Source organism: Rana temporaria, chromosome 1 (genome assembly GCF_905171775.1).
Source record: "Rana temporaria chromosome 1, aRanTem1.1, whole genome shotgun sequence".
Taxonomy (NCBI): Eukaryota; Metazoa; Chordata; class Amphibia; order Anura; family Ranidae; genus Rana; species Rana temporaria.
This window is the reverse complement of record NC_053489.1, coordinates 254,843,081-254,858,767: the sequence shown is the minus strand read 5'-3', so window position 1 is coordinate 254,858,767 and position 15,687 is coordinate 254,843,081. Positions and strand designations below refer to the sequence as shown.

Here is a 15,687-nt window from a genome sequence, read left to right as displayed (position 1 = left end):
TAAAACCTATTTAATTTTATAGAAGGTGGTGGGACAGGCTGCAGGGGGAAAAATTCCTTTTGGGACCAAAAGTCTGCTTTACAGATCCTTATTAGTCAGGGGGTTCATTTTGCACACTGATCACAGTAACACTTCTAGAGCCCTGATTCACATTGAAGCAATTTGGCATGCGTTTTGACATGTCAAATCGCATGGCAAATCTGCTGGAGTTGCCGGTGTTCTGACGAATAAGTTCCCCCCGGCGGATAAGGACCCCCCCTGTACTGCGCAGGCGTGAACTGAGCTCCCAAAATAACCGAACGTAGAGCTGAGAGTCAGCTCTAGACGGCGCCTGCGCAATGACGGGCGGGTGATTTGAAATGTCGATTTAAATAGTTATTGCAGCAGGTCCAGGGCGACATGGACCTCGCTGCAAGTGGCCAGTCAGCCTCACGTCCTCGCTTCGCTCGGACATTCTCCATGTCCACGGCGATGTTAATGAATGAGCCTGGATGTTGGTGTGCGCAGGCGCCATCTAGAGATGACTCTCAGCTCTACATATTCGGCTATTTTCGGAGGCTAAGTTGACGCCTGCGCAGTACAAGGGGGTCCTTATCCTCCGGGGGAACTTTTTAGACAAGACACCGGCAGTGGCACTGTCCGAATCGGTGCAGTGCCGCATATGCGGCGCTGCACCAATTCCCAAAAGTAGTTTCTGTACTACTTTTGGTGACTTCGGGGTGCAATTTCCATTGACCACTGTGCAGCAACCCACACAGATGTCTCTGAAATTACCCCCGAAATTGGGACTGACATGCAGGAATGGAATCGGTGAGTTCAGATGAACTCGCACAATTTCAATCCCGCTGTCAGTGTGAACCTGGGCTTAAGGTAAGACATGCTGCAATGTGCAATCAGTTTGAGAAGAGTTTCCCCTTAACTTGAACATCAGTTCTCTTTGTGGACAAAGTTAGATATTTTATTTCATTTATAATAATGCTTTATTTCATTTTTAACGTTTTTTTTTTTTTTCAATTTGAAAAATATGTGATTATTTTACATTAAATAATATTAGTTATACTTAGGTAGTAGCTTAAAACCTACAATACAAAAACCCATCAAATCTTAGTCTTTTCTTTGTTCTGTGGTTTACTTTGAAGAATGTAGGTGGGAAAGGTCTGTAGTTTGCTGAATAGCTTGTTTTTTGTGTTCCCCTCTAGAGGGCATAATGAAAGCATTGAAGAAAACCCTTCAAACTCCAGTGGTTTAACAGACCACGTCTGCAGTCTGGATAAAGGAGCAGAGGGGAGGGCACACAGGAGGCTTGGAAAGTGGGAGTTGGGAGGGAGGGAGTGAAGAAAAAAAAATTAGAGAGATACACAGAAGCTTTGGAGAGAGTGTGTGATAGAGGAGGGTAACAAAGAGTGGATGGAGGGACAGAAGAAAAGTAAATGACATTGAAAGTAGACCAAGCACACAATAGTTAAAGAAGGAAGAGGGTCAGGAGACGGTATCTGAAAAGGGTGGAGGTGGTAGAGCATAGGACTAAAGGTCCATCATTTTTTGAGGTTTCCAACTCCCCACCTCCAATAGTCTCAAAGACTTGTGTGCAGTCCCTGACCCTCAGGATGGACGCTCTGAGAATTGTCTGGATATGGCTCCTGCTCTGCACGGTATACAAATCCAGTATTGCAAAGTTCAGCCCAGAGGTAAGTAACCTTACTTATGTATATGTCTATTCATCTAGTGGTCGGTCTTTGTGTATATGCACCCTTTATTACATCACTATCCCAGTTAGGCAGTAACCTATAGCAACCAAAAAAAATTCACTGTGTTGTAACTTCACGAAACAGAAATGCAATGCTATATTTTACCACTTTTTCTGATTTGCTCTCTGTCCTGATTATTGTGTAAGTCCAATTGTATCAATATTTTCATGCACTCTTTTTCCCCTTGAAACCCTTTGCTCCTTTCCCTCCCTTCCTTTTTTTTTCCTGGAGAAGCCGTTCTGGGCTCTCCCTGGAATCTGAGGTCACACATGAATCCTGTTAAAATCTGGAATTGCTCTCTGGAAAAGATTCAGTGTTTGGAGTGAGCGAATAAGGAAAAGATCCAGCAAGAAAGTGTGTTGGGGAGGAGGGGTTGGGTTAGGCGCTCACACTATTGTGAGAGCCCACTTGAAGATTTCTAGTTTCTCAGGAAAAGAAGAGTTAAAAAAAATAGAGAGAGGGAGACTCAGTATGAAAGTACGAAAGAAAATTAGGACTCCTTTATACTTGGGTAGAGAAAAAGAGATCAGCTAATGCCAATTTGAAACATTTGGATGCTTTGGTTCATTTTGCAGAATTAGAGATTGTAAGTTAAAATTTGATTTTGTTTGATTGGAGGAGTCCACAAACCTATTTTTACAATTGTAATAATGCACTTGCAAAAACAAAATTAACTCTACAAATTTTATAACTTATCCGCAAAGAGAAAATCATGAAACTGTAGATAAATCTGTATTAATGTAATGTTAACATCGGTAGATGAGACCATTGTAGCCAATATCCAGTTTGGCTTTCATCATGAAATACTCAGAACAATTTTTCTGGATGAATCTCACTTTGAGAACGGTTGATGTCAGATAGTAGAGTCCAGTCCAAGCAAAGGGTGACAGAAGGGTAGAGAGAGGGGAGGGATAACGGGCAGGCGGTACAGTGAGAGGCTTTGGAGGAAAGAAGCTATGCACCCTAAGTCAAAGCTTTAATTCTATTCCAAGTATATTTTAAAAATTGTTTATTTTCTGCTTTATGACCTACAGTGTCATTTTATGGACTTGGCCTTGATATCAAAGGGCAGAATTAAAAATGCTACAGAGAGGTTCTACCAGGGAAGAAAGGGTGCAGAGAAGAGGGAATGAGGAGAGCCATTGTGGGAGAAAAAGGAGGAGAGAGAGGCCACTTGGAGGATCTTCCATTTGGCCAGGCAGCTTCTCTTTGGTCTCCTTGTCCTAGCTAACCAGAGACATGAGGCTCAACAACAGGGCTATGTGTCTTGTGAATGCTGCATGGCGACTCCATTTACGTAGTTATTCATTGCATAATGGAATTCATTTTAAACTCATTTCATAGATGTTTTGTAATTTTGCAGCAAGGGTTTCGGTACTGGTCCAGGTACTTGGCCAAGTCACTCACAGCGGAATGTCTGGTTTGAATTGCTCCAGTAATAGTTTGAAATTCAGGGTGCAGTTGCAGTCTGTGCTTTAAAAGTGCCTATAGAAGCATCTCTTGCATTCTAAGTCATTGAATAAAAAACACATATGATTGTTTTCCATTTTCTTTATTCCATTGTTCTTGTCTGAAAGTTTTCATTTTAATATTGTACTCACCTAATTTGATTGCAGACAGCATTATACTTAATTTTTTGCAGTATCTACTAAACTTTTCTGCATTTTCCTGGACCAGATACTCTTGACAAAGGGCAGTGTTATAAATTAAATTTGTATGCTCTAACCATCTGATCAGTCTGCAGCTATAACTGTCCTTAGCTATGTGCTACGTCGGCATAGGAAAGCATCTAGAAAAGGGTTGTCATTAAAGCTTTGAATTCATTGTAGCATTTGTAGCATAGATGGTATGCTACTAGCTAGACAGTTTTTTTCATCTGGTGTATCTATCACCCCCATTACCTTTTTATTCCCTTTTTTTTTTTTTTAAAGCACCACCCCAGTGCCTTGTTTTACATGAGTCAAGCAACCATATTTCTCACAGCTCCTCAAATTCTGCATGCTGAAGCTTTACAGATAAAATGCAGTCTGCATTTCAGAGTTTAGCTGCATGCAGTGTACTTATTACTCTGCTTCCCACCACAGGCATGAAGGAAGTATTAATAAATGTTGCCACATGCCCATCCTACCATATAGCACATTTCTAGGAGATGAGGCTGCTTTAACTGAAAAAGGGGGAAAGAGGGGCCTTAAACTGAACCTGTGGCCAGGTTATGGACATTGAAGTATTTTATTCCTCCTAACAAATAGTAAATAAGCTTCAAAACAACCCCTCACTGACCTCTGTAGCTGCAGACACTGTGAAGCAATTCATCCTCAAAGGTCACAGCAGAAACACTGCAATCCTTCAAGTTGTTCTCTCAGTAGTTAATTTTACCCTGCTAACCCTTCCAGCAGTAATTTGGCAGCCTTTTTGCCTCCTAAGTTCTAATGTAAAGAGAACTGAAGCTCTGGAAAGAGGAGCAGGGGGAACACACAATTTGCAACCATAAAGGAGTTCTTTTGTCGAAGAATACACCTTTATAACATGAGCATTGTAATACTGTAGCGATACAAACAATAGTTCTTATTGAAAATCCAACAAAAGTTCACCTGAAAAATCTCCTTTTATGTTGTGGGTTCTATCTACTGCCCATCTGTTTCCACAACTACCTGGATTCTCTGCTTGCTTTACAGTTCTCCTCTGCTGTTTGTTTTCATTTTCTAAGACCCCTTTCACACTGAGGGCGGATTTGAAAGGCGTTATATCGTTAAAATTGCGCCTGCAATCCGTCCTAAAAGTGCTTCTCTATTGTCTCCAGTGTGAAAGCCCGAGGGCTTTCACACTGGAGCGTTGCGCTAGCAGGACGGTAAAAAAAAGTCCTGCCAGCCGCATCTTTGGAGCGGTGAAGGAGCGGTGTGTATGCCGCTTCTCCACCGCTGCTGCCCATTGAAATTGTACAGCACCGCTACACCGCCCGCAATGCGCTGTTTCAATAGCACATTGAGGGCGGTTTAACCCTTTCTTGGCCGCTAGCGGGGGTTAAATGCGCCCCTCTAGCGGCCGAAATGCATCGCAAATCCACCCATAACGTCGGCGGTAAAAATAGCGGCATTTTACTACCGACGCTATGGGCGGCTCAGTGTGAAAGAGGTCTAAGGACTACACATGCAATGGTACCTTGCTGCCTACAAGCAGTGATTCTTAAAATGACTGTGCTTTTTGAAACTCATCATTGCCTACTCACAGGGCAAGTAAGTTTACAGACAGGAGTAGAATAGAAATATTTGAAATACAATGTGGAACTCAATTTTGATTTTACATTTTGACCATAGATATGCTTTAATGCTTCTGCTGCAAACTTTGAGGTTGAATTGCTGTACAGTGCCTACAGCTGCAGAGATTAGTTTAAAAGCTTGTTAGCTGCTTGCAAAGCATATGTAAAAACATGAATGCCCATTGCCTTCACTTTAAACATTTTAACTTCGGACTCATATAACTTAAAGCTAACCTATTTGCTGCAGAAATTAAAATTAAGCACTGAAGGTTATTTAAACCAGGACGTGTACAATGGTGTAATACATTTAGGATCCCAGTGGGTATAACCAGTACTAAACTATTTTTTATGTCTTCTCATAAAGACATTACCAAATGTAGCAGTAATTTACACAAAGGCATGTTGCGATCCCCATTATTCATTTGCCACTTGGTGCTGCTGGGCATACACTTGACTGTACATGGCCTGTATTTACCTCCATGGGTATGAGAGTGTGGGTCAGGTGACAGAACCTTTCTTTGAGCACAAAATTGTAGATTTGTGCAGATTGGACATAATGGGGGTTTTCAGTGCAAATTCACTTTGCAAGTGCACTTGGAAGTGCAGTCACTGTAGATCTGAGGGGAAGATCTGAAATTAGGGGAAGCTCTGCTGATTTTATCATCCAATCGTGTACAAGCAAAAATTCTTCTTTTTTTTTTCCTTGCATGTTCCCCTCAGATCTACAGCCACTGTACTTCCAAGTGCACTTGCAGTGCACAGTGGATTTGCCTTTCGTAAATGACCCCCAATATGTAATGCTGCCATCCCCTTTGTGTTTTATAGCCTTTGTATACAATAGAGCAGTGGTCTTCAAACTGCGGCCCTTTGCTTGCCTTTATCCAGCCCTTGGGGCACTATCCCTCCCACTGACACAAGACACTATTCTGCCATCTGACACAGACAATGGAACACCATTTGTCCCACTGACACAACTAATGGGGCACTATTCCTCCCTATGATACCAGCAATGGGGCACTATTCCTCCCCCTAATACCAGCTGTTTACTAACAATGATGCCAGGAAAATTTCCACTCCCGCTGGCCAAAGTCCGGCCTCCAAGGCCTTGTACACACGAGAGGATTTCCGCTGGAAACGGTCCGCCGGACCGTTTCCAGCGGATAAATCCTCTGGCAGATTTTGATCTGATGGCTGTACACACCATCAGATCAAAATCCCCGCGGAATACATCCGTGGTGACGTGCCGCGCTGTCGCCGCAACGATGACGCGGCGACGTGCGCGACCCTGGAAGGTAAATACTTCCACGCATGCGCCGAATCATTACGACGCATGCGAGGGATGGGAGCGGACGGACTGATCCGGTGAGTCTGTACAGACGACCGGATCAGTCCGCTGAACTGGATTCCAGCGGATAGATTTCTTAGCATGCTACGAAATTTTTATCCGCTGGGAATCCGTTGGCTGGAGAAATCTCCGCCGAAAAATGTCCGCTAGGCCGTACACACGACCGGATCTATCTGCTGGAACTGATCCGCGGATCAATCCCAGTGGATCAATCCGGTCGTGTGTACGGGGCCCAAGAGTCTGAGGGACAATAAACTGGCCCTTTGTTTAGAATGTTTGGAGACCCCTGCAATAGAGGAAGGAGATTTCAGCAACAGAATTTCAGTTGTATGTGAACAGACCCATTCTGTATGATTTTTATTGTGAAAGATGCCTAGCCAAATCATGACTTGACGTTCAATAGCAATGCAACCAACCCAGGCTGATGCTAAATGGTCAGAGCAGTGGTCAGCATACAGCTGCTAATATTCAAAGGCAGCAAGCATTCTAGCATCATGAAAATGTCTGACTTGACATAGGATTGCTTCCTTCTCTCCAAAGAAAAGGGAACAATTTGTTCACTGCTGCTGAGAGATCTGAGAGATCTATTTGTGACCTGTCTTAGATAAGACATGCTATTCTCCCCTTCTCCCCTAGAAGAATAGGAGTCTCAATATTTTGACCATTAAATACACTAGACCAGATGTTTTTTATCTCATGGCTTGTGGTCTAGAAAGTGGGTCACCATACCATTTTGGGTGAGTCATAACAATCCTCTGGTTTAATAGTTCAAAATTTCTATCTACACTGCCATGTTCTGCCATGTGATGTAAAACTTGCTGATTCAACACAACCAATCCAAATATATTTATAAACATTATTTTTTAATGGCAGTCACAGTGGTATTATTAGTTCATTAAATGTTTTCCATCCAACTCATTTATCAAGTGCAGTGTAGTCTTCCCCCACCAAATTCTGTATCTGCCTTTTAATCAGAGGCGTGGCCTAGCCCTATCATTACTACTCCTTGGATCTGTCATGATACCGGGTTTTTAGAAAGGACCACAAACCCAGTTGTCAGGTGCAGGGCAGCCATCAAAAAATTTGGGGCCCCTTACACCGCTTTAGGCCTGGGCCCCCTGGCGATTGACCGCCACCATTCCCCAGGGCCTGTCCACTGGCTGTCCCTACCGAATCCACCCACTGGCCATCCCACCAAGTCCTTCGGTGCACCCCATACCCACCTAGAATTATCCGCATCCCTCTCCAGGAGAGTGATGGATGATGGAGTTCAGTGGCAGGTAGTGCTCTATCGGTAGGGGTGGAAGACAGACTTACCCTTGGGGCACGGGGAGGAGAAAACAGGCAGTGGCCTGTGTTTACTATTGTGGATGCCGCGTGGCTGACGGCTGCCTGACGTGCTAACAGTTCAATCCATTTAGCTAATGTATGGGGGTGCAGGCGGGCCCCTTGGGATGCTCAGGCCCCTTACAGGTGTATTTCCTGTACCCCCCTGATGGCAGCCCTGGTCAGGTGTGAAACAGGGTATATCGTTAGACCAGTCTTTCTCAACTAGTAGTTTACACAACCCTTGTTGAACTTTTTACATGTTCAGGGGTACTTTATGGTAAAAAATGTCCTCTAATCATTGCCAGTTTTTGAAAATACTTATGTATTGGTTTAGTAGGCAGTGCCAGAAGACTGCACTTGCCCTCAGTCAGCTTCTCGATCACCCTGGCAGCCCTAAAGCCAAGGGAAGTCTTAAAATTGTAATAACGACTTGGCCTCACCTCCTTTTACATTTAGTGACTCATAACTGACCAAACAGGGTGGTGAGTGGCCTTTCATAGTAATCATGAGACCCGAAAGCAGGTCATGTAGAATGGTTCTGGTAGTGACCTTACCTAACCCATTTATGCAGACTAAAATGACTGAGACTTCTCATGAAATCTGTCTGGACAGTTGATCATTGTGCTTGCCAAGTTCATGTTTGTAGTTAATTGAACTCTCATTTTTAATTTAGTCTGGAAAGCTTCAACAAACACTAATGCATTTGTAAGTTTCTAGGCCCAAATATGATCACTTACGGCTGCTAAGATATTGATCAAAATTAGTTTACAGCTATTATTTCCTTTCATTTTTGGATATGTTATGTATATAAGTGTTTGGAGCTCACTGAAATTAAGATGATTGAAAATGACTGTACAAATCATGTAAAACCATATAATAAATGTTTGCCTAATTCTCTCTCTCTCTCTATATATATATATATATATATATATGTGTGTGTGTGTGTGTGTGTATATATATATATATATATATATATATATATATATATATATATATATATATATATATATATATTTATGATAATTCTAATGATTTTAGAACATCACACTTTTAAAGTGGAACTTCACTCTCTCTGTTTCAATCGTTTTTATAAAAATTTTCTTTGTCAAGTGAGAAAAAAAGGGAGGAACAATTCAAAGCAGGATAACAAAAAAAAATGTACATAGCTCTGTATACATGGTACAATTGATACACAGAAATAAAATGGATCATAACAATGGCGTTGAACCATCCAGGAGGTCCAGTATGGGTGCATACAAATAAAAAGTCCAAACATGTAAAAAAGTGATGAAAAACTCTACATTATAGTCCATCAGCATGGTAATTAATAGAAGAGGTCCATCTAGAGCAGGGGTAGGCAACCTGGGACAGTCCTTGATGGGACTTGTAGTTCTGCAACAGCTGGAGGGCCCCAGGTTGCCTACCTCTGATCTGGAGAGATAACAGGTTCAACTATGAAACATTGCAGAGCCCATGAGGCCTAAGATGGGAACTTCAGTCTCTCACTCAACATTGACTATTTTAAACCTTATGCTGATGCATTAGTAAATAGATAGGAAAGTCTATCATATTATCTTGTTTTTAACTTTTATTTCTTCAGTTACTTCCTGGTTTTCAGACCTAAGCAAATTATGTCATAAATCACAGGAAGTAAATGCTACATGAGTCATCTGCCCTCACTCAAGATGGCTGCAGCCAGAAATGCTAGGGTGTTTTTTTAAAGTGATTTCTCAGCAAAATAAAGCATGGAGACATGGAGGATGGGGGAGTTTTCTTTGAATAATCAAAATTAATTAAATAACATTTTTGATTTGTGGTGCTCAGATGAAGTGAAGTTCTGCTTTGATGAGTCTTATCAAAAATCATCCCATGCAAAGCTAGCCTAAAACCACCTACAGACATAATATGGTGCTGGCTAGAGCAATGGCGTTTCCTCTCCTTCATCTGAGGTTTGGTGTGCAGGGAGAGGGGAAGGGGATGCTAAAGGGAAAGCAGATTCTTAAATACTAGATATTAATTAAAAAATAAATGTACATTTTATTAATGAATAGATAACTGTTTTCAATTGTGTGGGTTTTTTAAAACGTGCCTGTTTATGCTGGCCCCACACAGACCAACTACCCAATCTCCCGCTGCATAGAAGCTATGTCTTCTTATTGACTGATTGGCAAGACAGCCAAGGTCACTTTCAGAGCTGAACTTGTCAAAAACTACAGCTGCTAACTGTCTTACTGTATTTTACAATTAGACTTGGAAGAACGCAGTGTTTGTCTATGGGAAAATGTATTTCTCTGCAGTAACCCAGTCAATCAAATAATGTGGTTAAAAAATGTTTTTTAAAGGTCTGGTGGGACTACTGTATGTTACTACACGAAGGAGGTATTTTTCTTTCTTTAAGGGTCTCTCCAACTCCTTTTGATCTATGGCATAACGTGGCAAAAGGAGAATTGGCCATGCTTTATTAGGAAGAAGGGCAGATTAAAGGAACCTGGGTGGTCAGTGATCTCCACTTACAAGGTGATGACTGTAAAAAGATGCCTGGCTTGCCTCTAACAGCATGTCTAGGTCCATGCACATATTTATCCTGGGCAACAGATTATCAGTGGTGTAGAATGAGTCATTCTTAACAGATAGTAGGTTAGACACTGACCATGTACGCACATAGCTTTGTTCTTTTTACCACAAGTGACCTGTACAGAACTCTGCGTCATGTTGAGTCTTGATCTCCTTTTTTCTTTTCTTTTTTAAAGAATTGATGACTGTGATGTACTGAGAAATATTCTTCCACTGAGTCATACACTTTAAAAGGTTTAGTGAATGGTAGTGCACTAAAGGCACACATTATTTACATTACAAAGATCCCTTTTTATTACCTTCTGTATAAGGCTAGCTTAAGGATTCCTAAGAATTCTTTGTACAGCCTTAATATAGAACAGGGGTCTCCAAACTTTTCAAACGAAGGGCCAGTTTATAGTCTTTCAGACTATAGAAGGGTCAGCAGGGGCCGAAAATGTCCTGGGCCGAGCATCAGTGAGAATAAATATGGCCTCAGGGTTGGTGGTCAGGAGGAGGAGGAGTAGGGCCCCTATCAGTGGGAGAAATAGTGTCCCATCATTGGTATCAGTGGAAGAAATAGTGCCTCCTTGTTGGTGTCAGTGGAAGGAATAGTACCTCATATCAGTGAGAGGGATAGTGCCCTCGGGCTGGATAAAGGCTAGCAAAGGGCCACATCTGGCCCTCGGGCCGCAGTTTGGAGACCCCTGATATAGAATCTTCCTAGTTCTATAGCAAAGTTTAATACATAAATAAAAATGTGCGGTTGTACTGTATATTAGAGGGTCTACTCGTACACAATGTAATGGTACAATATTATACATATCTTGAAACATATACCTAAATGGCAATCTTGACATGTATAGTACTTCAGACATTTCTATGTAAGGTTACTATAAAAAATAATACAAGTTCTGTGCAGCCCACCAGAGCACACTAGAGCCCACCACACCTAGAATGATTAAAGTTCATTTCTCAAATTACTTTTGTTAATGGAGCTGTGTAGAAAATTGTCAGCTAATCAGATGCAGGCACTGTTTGGGTATTCTGACAGCTGGCAGTGGCAGCTGGCAGAATACTATAGCCCACAACACCCACACAATTTGTCCATCTGCACTGTTATGCCGCGTACACACGATCGGACATTCCGACAACAAAACCGTGGATTTTTTTCCCGACGGATGTTGGCTCAAACTTGTCTTGCATACACACGGTCACACAAATGTTGTCAGAAATTCCGAACGTCAAGAACACGGTGACGTACAACACTACGACGAGCCCAGAAAAATGAAGTTCAATAGGCAGTGCGGCTCTTCTGCTTGATTCCGAGCATGGATGTTTGTGCGTCGGAATTGGCTACACGCCATCGGAATTTCCGACAAGAACTTTTGCTGTCAAAAAAATTGAGAACCAGCTGTCAAACATTTGTTGTCGGAAATTCCGACAGCAAATGTCCAATGGAGCCTACACACGGTCAGATTTTCTGACAACAAGCTCACATCGAACATTTGTTGTCGGAAATTCCGACCGTGTGTACGCGGCATTAGTGTGAATAGAAAAATCAGTTTGAAATCTATACATGTGTAGCCATATTGAGGTTGTTTCTCTTTCATGCTGTAACCTGTAAGTAATAGGCCAAACATTTTGTTTAACTGTATAGTACCTTAAATAGAATGCAAACATTACAACTGTAAAAATCAGTCAACATAAAGCACATTTTGCCAAGTGCCGTGTTTGTTGAAATTTAGATATTTAATATTAATATTATTATACAGGATTTAAATAGTGCCAACAGTTTGCACATAGCTTTAAAATGTTAGGGCAGATAGTACAATAATCAATTTAGTACAGGAGGAATCAGAGGGTCCTGCTCTTTAAAGCTTACACTCTAGGAGGGAGGGTCAAGTAATACAAAATCGTAAAAAACTGTGGGGAATTAAAACTTTTATTTTCAGACAAGCCTATTCTGCCTTATATAATCTAAGGAAGAATAGGCTTCTCTGAAAATAAAAGTTTTCAGGGATCGCCTAAAACTGGATAGATTTGGACATAATCTGACAGCTTGGGGTAGGGAATTTCAAAGGATAGGAGAGGCTTTGGAGAATTCCTGGAGGCGAGTAAGAGCCAGTTCACACAGGAGCGACCTGTCAGGTGACTCAGCCGCCTGACAAGTCGCGGTCCGCAGTAGTCAATGGAACTGTTCTAATCGGAGCGACGCAAGTCGCTCCAACTTAGAAAAAGGTTCCTGTAACACTTTGGAGGCAACTTGCATTGACTTCAATACAGAAGTCATTTTGCAAGTTGCCTCTCAAGTCGCCTTGAGGTCGCCTTGCCGAGTCGCCCCCAAAGTCGTGCCGCCTGTGTGTGAACCGGCTCTAAGGGAGGAGGTGATGAAGGAGCTAGAGAGCAGGAGGTCTTGGGTGGAACGAAGACAACGATTTTATTGGTATTTTGAGACTGGGCTAGTGATGTAGCTGGGGGCAGAGTTGTGGATGATAGTTATGATTAAATATTTTCAAGTAACAAGAAACAATTATTGTTGGATTACCTCATCAGTGTTCTGCTGCTTCTTCATTGTCCAATCAGCAGGCTGGGCAGTTTGGCTAGAGTTCTTGACCAGGCTATCTTAAGAACAGTACTCCAAAAAGTAAGGCAGGTATAGCAGATCTTCTTATGTAATTGATTATTCTTTGAATATGTACATACAGTATGTACACAGTATGATTGAATGAAAGTCATAAAACTGTTAACGGTGACCTCCAACATTTACCTTTAGCCTTGTGCAGACCAAGATGCAAATGGTCTGCTTGCCAGCAATGCATTATCTTCACTGGATTCCTCAAACAGGATGAACTTGACAATCAGTAGACACATAGTTCAAATGCTGGATGTGTCCTATTGTTTCCTTCCCAATTTCAAAGTATATCCCTGACTTTGTGACTTTTTCATTGTTCTTTACAATATCAATAAAATAATAAAAATATGCATAAGCATAGTTAGACATTTGTTCACTTTTCTAACACTATTTTTGCCTAGTGGTATCAGCTAGTGATTGAAAACTTGCTATTAAAATTTTTTGTTTGAATTGCAATTTTTTTTCCAAGTATCAGCTTTATGGTAAATGCGTTGGTTGTGGTTTACATTTAAGACTATTTTATAAGTGCTTTATGAAAAAGTCAGCTGGCTGTTAAAACCTGCCCGCCCCAGGTCATAGAATTAATTGCACAAAATGTAAAGATTTTCAAATGCCCCATGGCCTGGACCGTTTTCCTGCTTCATCATCACAGTGCTATCCCACAGAAAATATATAAAGGCTTGCTGTTCATTCACCTCGTAATTGCTGCTAGAGCTTTTATCCTGACACTTTGGCATAGGTAGGAACCCCCCTCCCCACCCTAACACAATGCAATAGTTTGCCGGACTCATAATATTAAACTCAAAGGAGACCTTAAATATACAATTAAGGTAACCAAGGAAGCTAAAAGGGAGAAATGGTTGTGCTAGATAAAATAAACCCATACTATGGACTATATCTCTACCCATACATCAACTCTAACTTGAGAGGTATTCTGAAACACCCCTTAACCTGTACAGGACATTGGTACAAACAGGCACCAGACACCTTAATGCAGGGACCTACTGCTACCTTCCTTCCCTGCCTTTCTACGCTTCCCCTCCACCCTTCTGACACTCCTTCCTCCCTCTCCTTCCTTTCCTATCCTTTCTGCTTCTACTGTTGATGTGCATCCTTAAAGTGATTGTAATTCTTGAGTTTTTTTAGGTAAAAATAACAAACATGTCATAATTACCTGTTCTGTGCAGTGAATTTGCACAGAGCAGCCCGGATCCTCCTATTCTCGGGTCCCTCTTGAGTGCTCCTTGCTCCTTCCTCCTGTTAGGTGCCCCCACAGCAAGCAGCTTGCTGTGGGGGCATCCAAACCGAGCCACAGCTCCTGTATCCATTCAGACACTGAGCCCCGGCTCGGCCCTGCCCCCTTTCTCTCCTTATTGACTGACTGACTTTGATTGACAGCAGTGGGAGCCAATGGCACCGCGCTGCTGTCTCAGCCAATGAAGAGGGGAGTTCCGGGCAGCCGAGACAATCCTATAACTTGGCTGGATCTAGATGGGGCTCAGGTACATGTTGAGGGGCTGAGGGGGGCTGCTGCACACAGAAAGGTTTTCATCTTAATGCATAGACTGCATTAAGATAAAAGACCTTCTGCCTTTACAATCACTTTAACTTTACCATCTCTTTTTCCACATCCTTCAATGTTTAAATAGCCAATACATGGCAGGGTTCACAAAAACTGCACATGCTAAAGTTTAAATCTGGCCATACATGAGTCCAATTCTTTTCTGTGGCAACATGAGGTGAAATCGAAAGTTCAGTTGGCTGAATTTCAAAATCAATGGTGGCACAATCAGATCACAAAACGCACTAAATTTCTGATTTTCTAAAGAAAATTCGACCCATGTGTGGCCTGCATTAGTCACGTTTTTACCTTGTTCTACAAATAGTAAAATGTTTGGCACACTAAAGCTGGGTAAATATTATACAATTTTTGTTGTTCAATTTCCTTTAGATTTACCTTCATCTGTGTAGAGCAAGGGCCTGCCTGATTGCATACAATTTGAAAGTGTTTAGGTTTGACTTCATAATTATATGGTGTTGGTAAATCTAAAGGAAAGTTGTACAAGAAAATTGTATAAAAATTGTATGGTGTGTAGCCAACTTAAGGAAGATCCTAATGTAGGGGACAGAGAGACATGGATTCAGACCCCCATCATCAGCCCCCACCACACACGCACACACACACACACACACGCATACACATACACACTTACTCCGGCCATACATGGTTCCAATCTCGGCCGAGATTCAAACCATTAAGGAGCAGGCTGAATGTACCAAGTTGATCAATTGATCAACTTGGGTACAACTAGCCGGCCGTTTTTTCTTTCAATTATCGCAAGTGGCTTCTATAGCCACTAACAATAATCACTGTCTTCTCCAGGCAGAGACGACTTCCCCCTCTCGTTCCATTCCACCCCCCCCCCCCCCCCCCAGCCAGGAGCAGTATATGGCTCAGCAGGAGGGATGGGGGGAATTGCACGAAATTCTTTCCAGTAAGCCATGGCTGCAGGAAAGAAATTTGCACCGTCTATGGCCTGCTTTACTTGTTAATGCAGCTAACAATCTGATTCCAAGATTTTGGAAACAAACTGCATCTTCCACCCTTCTGGACTGGAAGAGTGAGTTGTATCAACTTATGAAAGCTGAACAATGGGTGGGATGGATATAGTACTATAGTAAACTTGCAGATAATAAAGTTCAAGGTTCGGTGACGGTGAATGATTTCCTATAGCCCCTTTTTACACTTCAGCCAATATGATGTAATATTATACTTGTCAGATAGGTCCTAGGATCTCCTTGGCTGCTGGTATTCCATGTT

The 15,687-nt window shown here is 42.0% G+C and overlaps 1 protein-coding gene across 1 annotated transcript in view; it reads left to right on the top strand.

Annotated features, from left to right (window-relative positions):
- The first annotated feature begins 1,336 nt into the window (after nt 1–1,336).
- The window catches only part of MMP14 (matrix metallopeptidase 14), a 52,151-nt gene continuing 37,800 nt past the window's right edge, over nt 1,337–15,687 (top strand). The window contains exon 1 of the mRNA XM_040354320.1: nt 1,337–1,688. Coding sequence (XP_040210254.1) covers nt 1,608–1,688 — 81 coding nt within the window. The 5' untranslated portion in view covers nt 1,337–1,607. The remainder of the gene's footprint in view (nt 1,689–15,687) is intronic.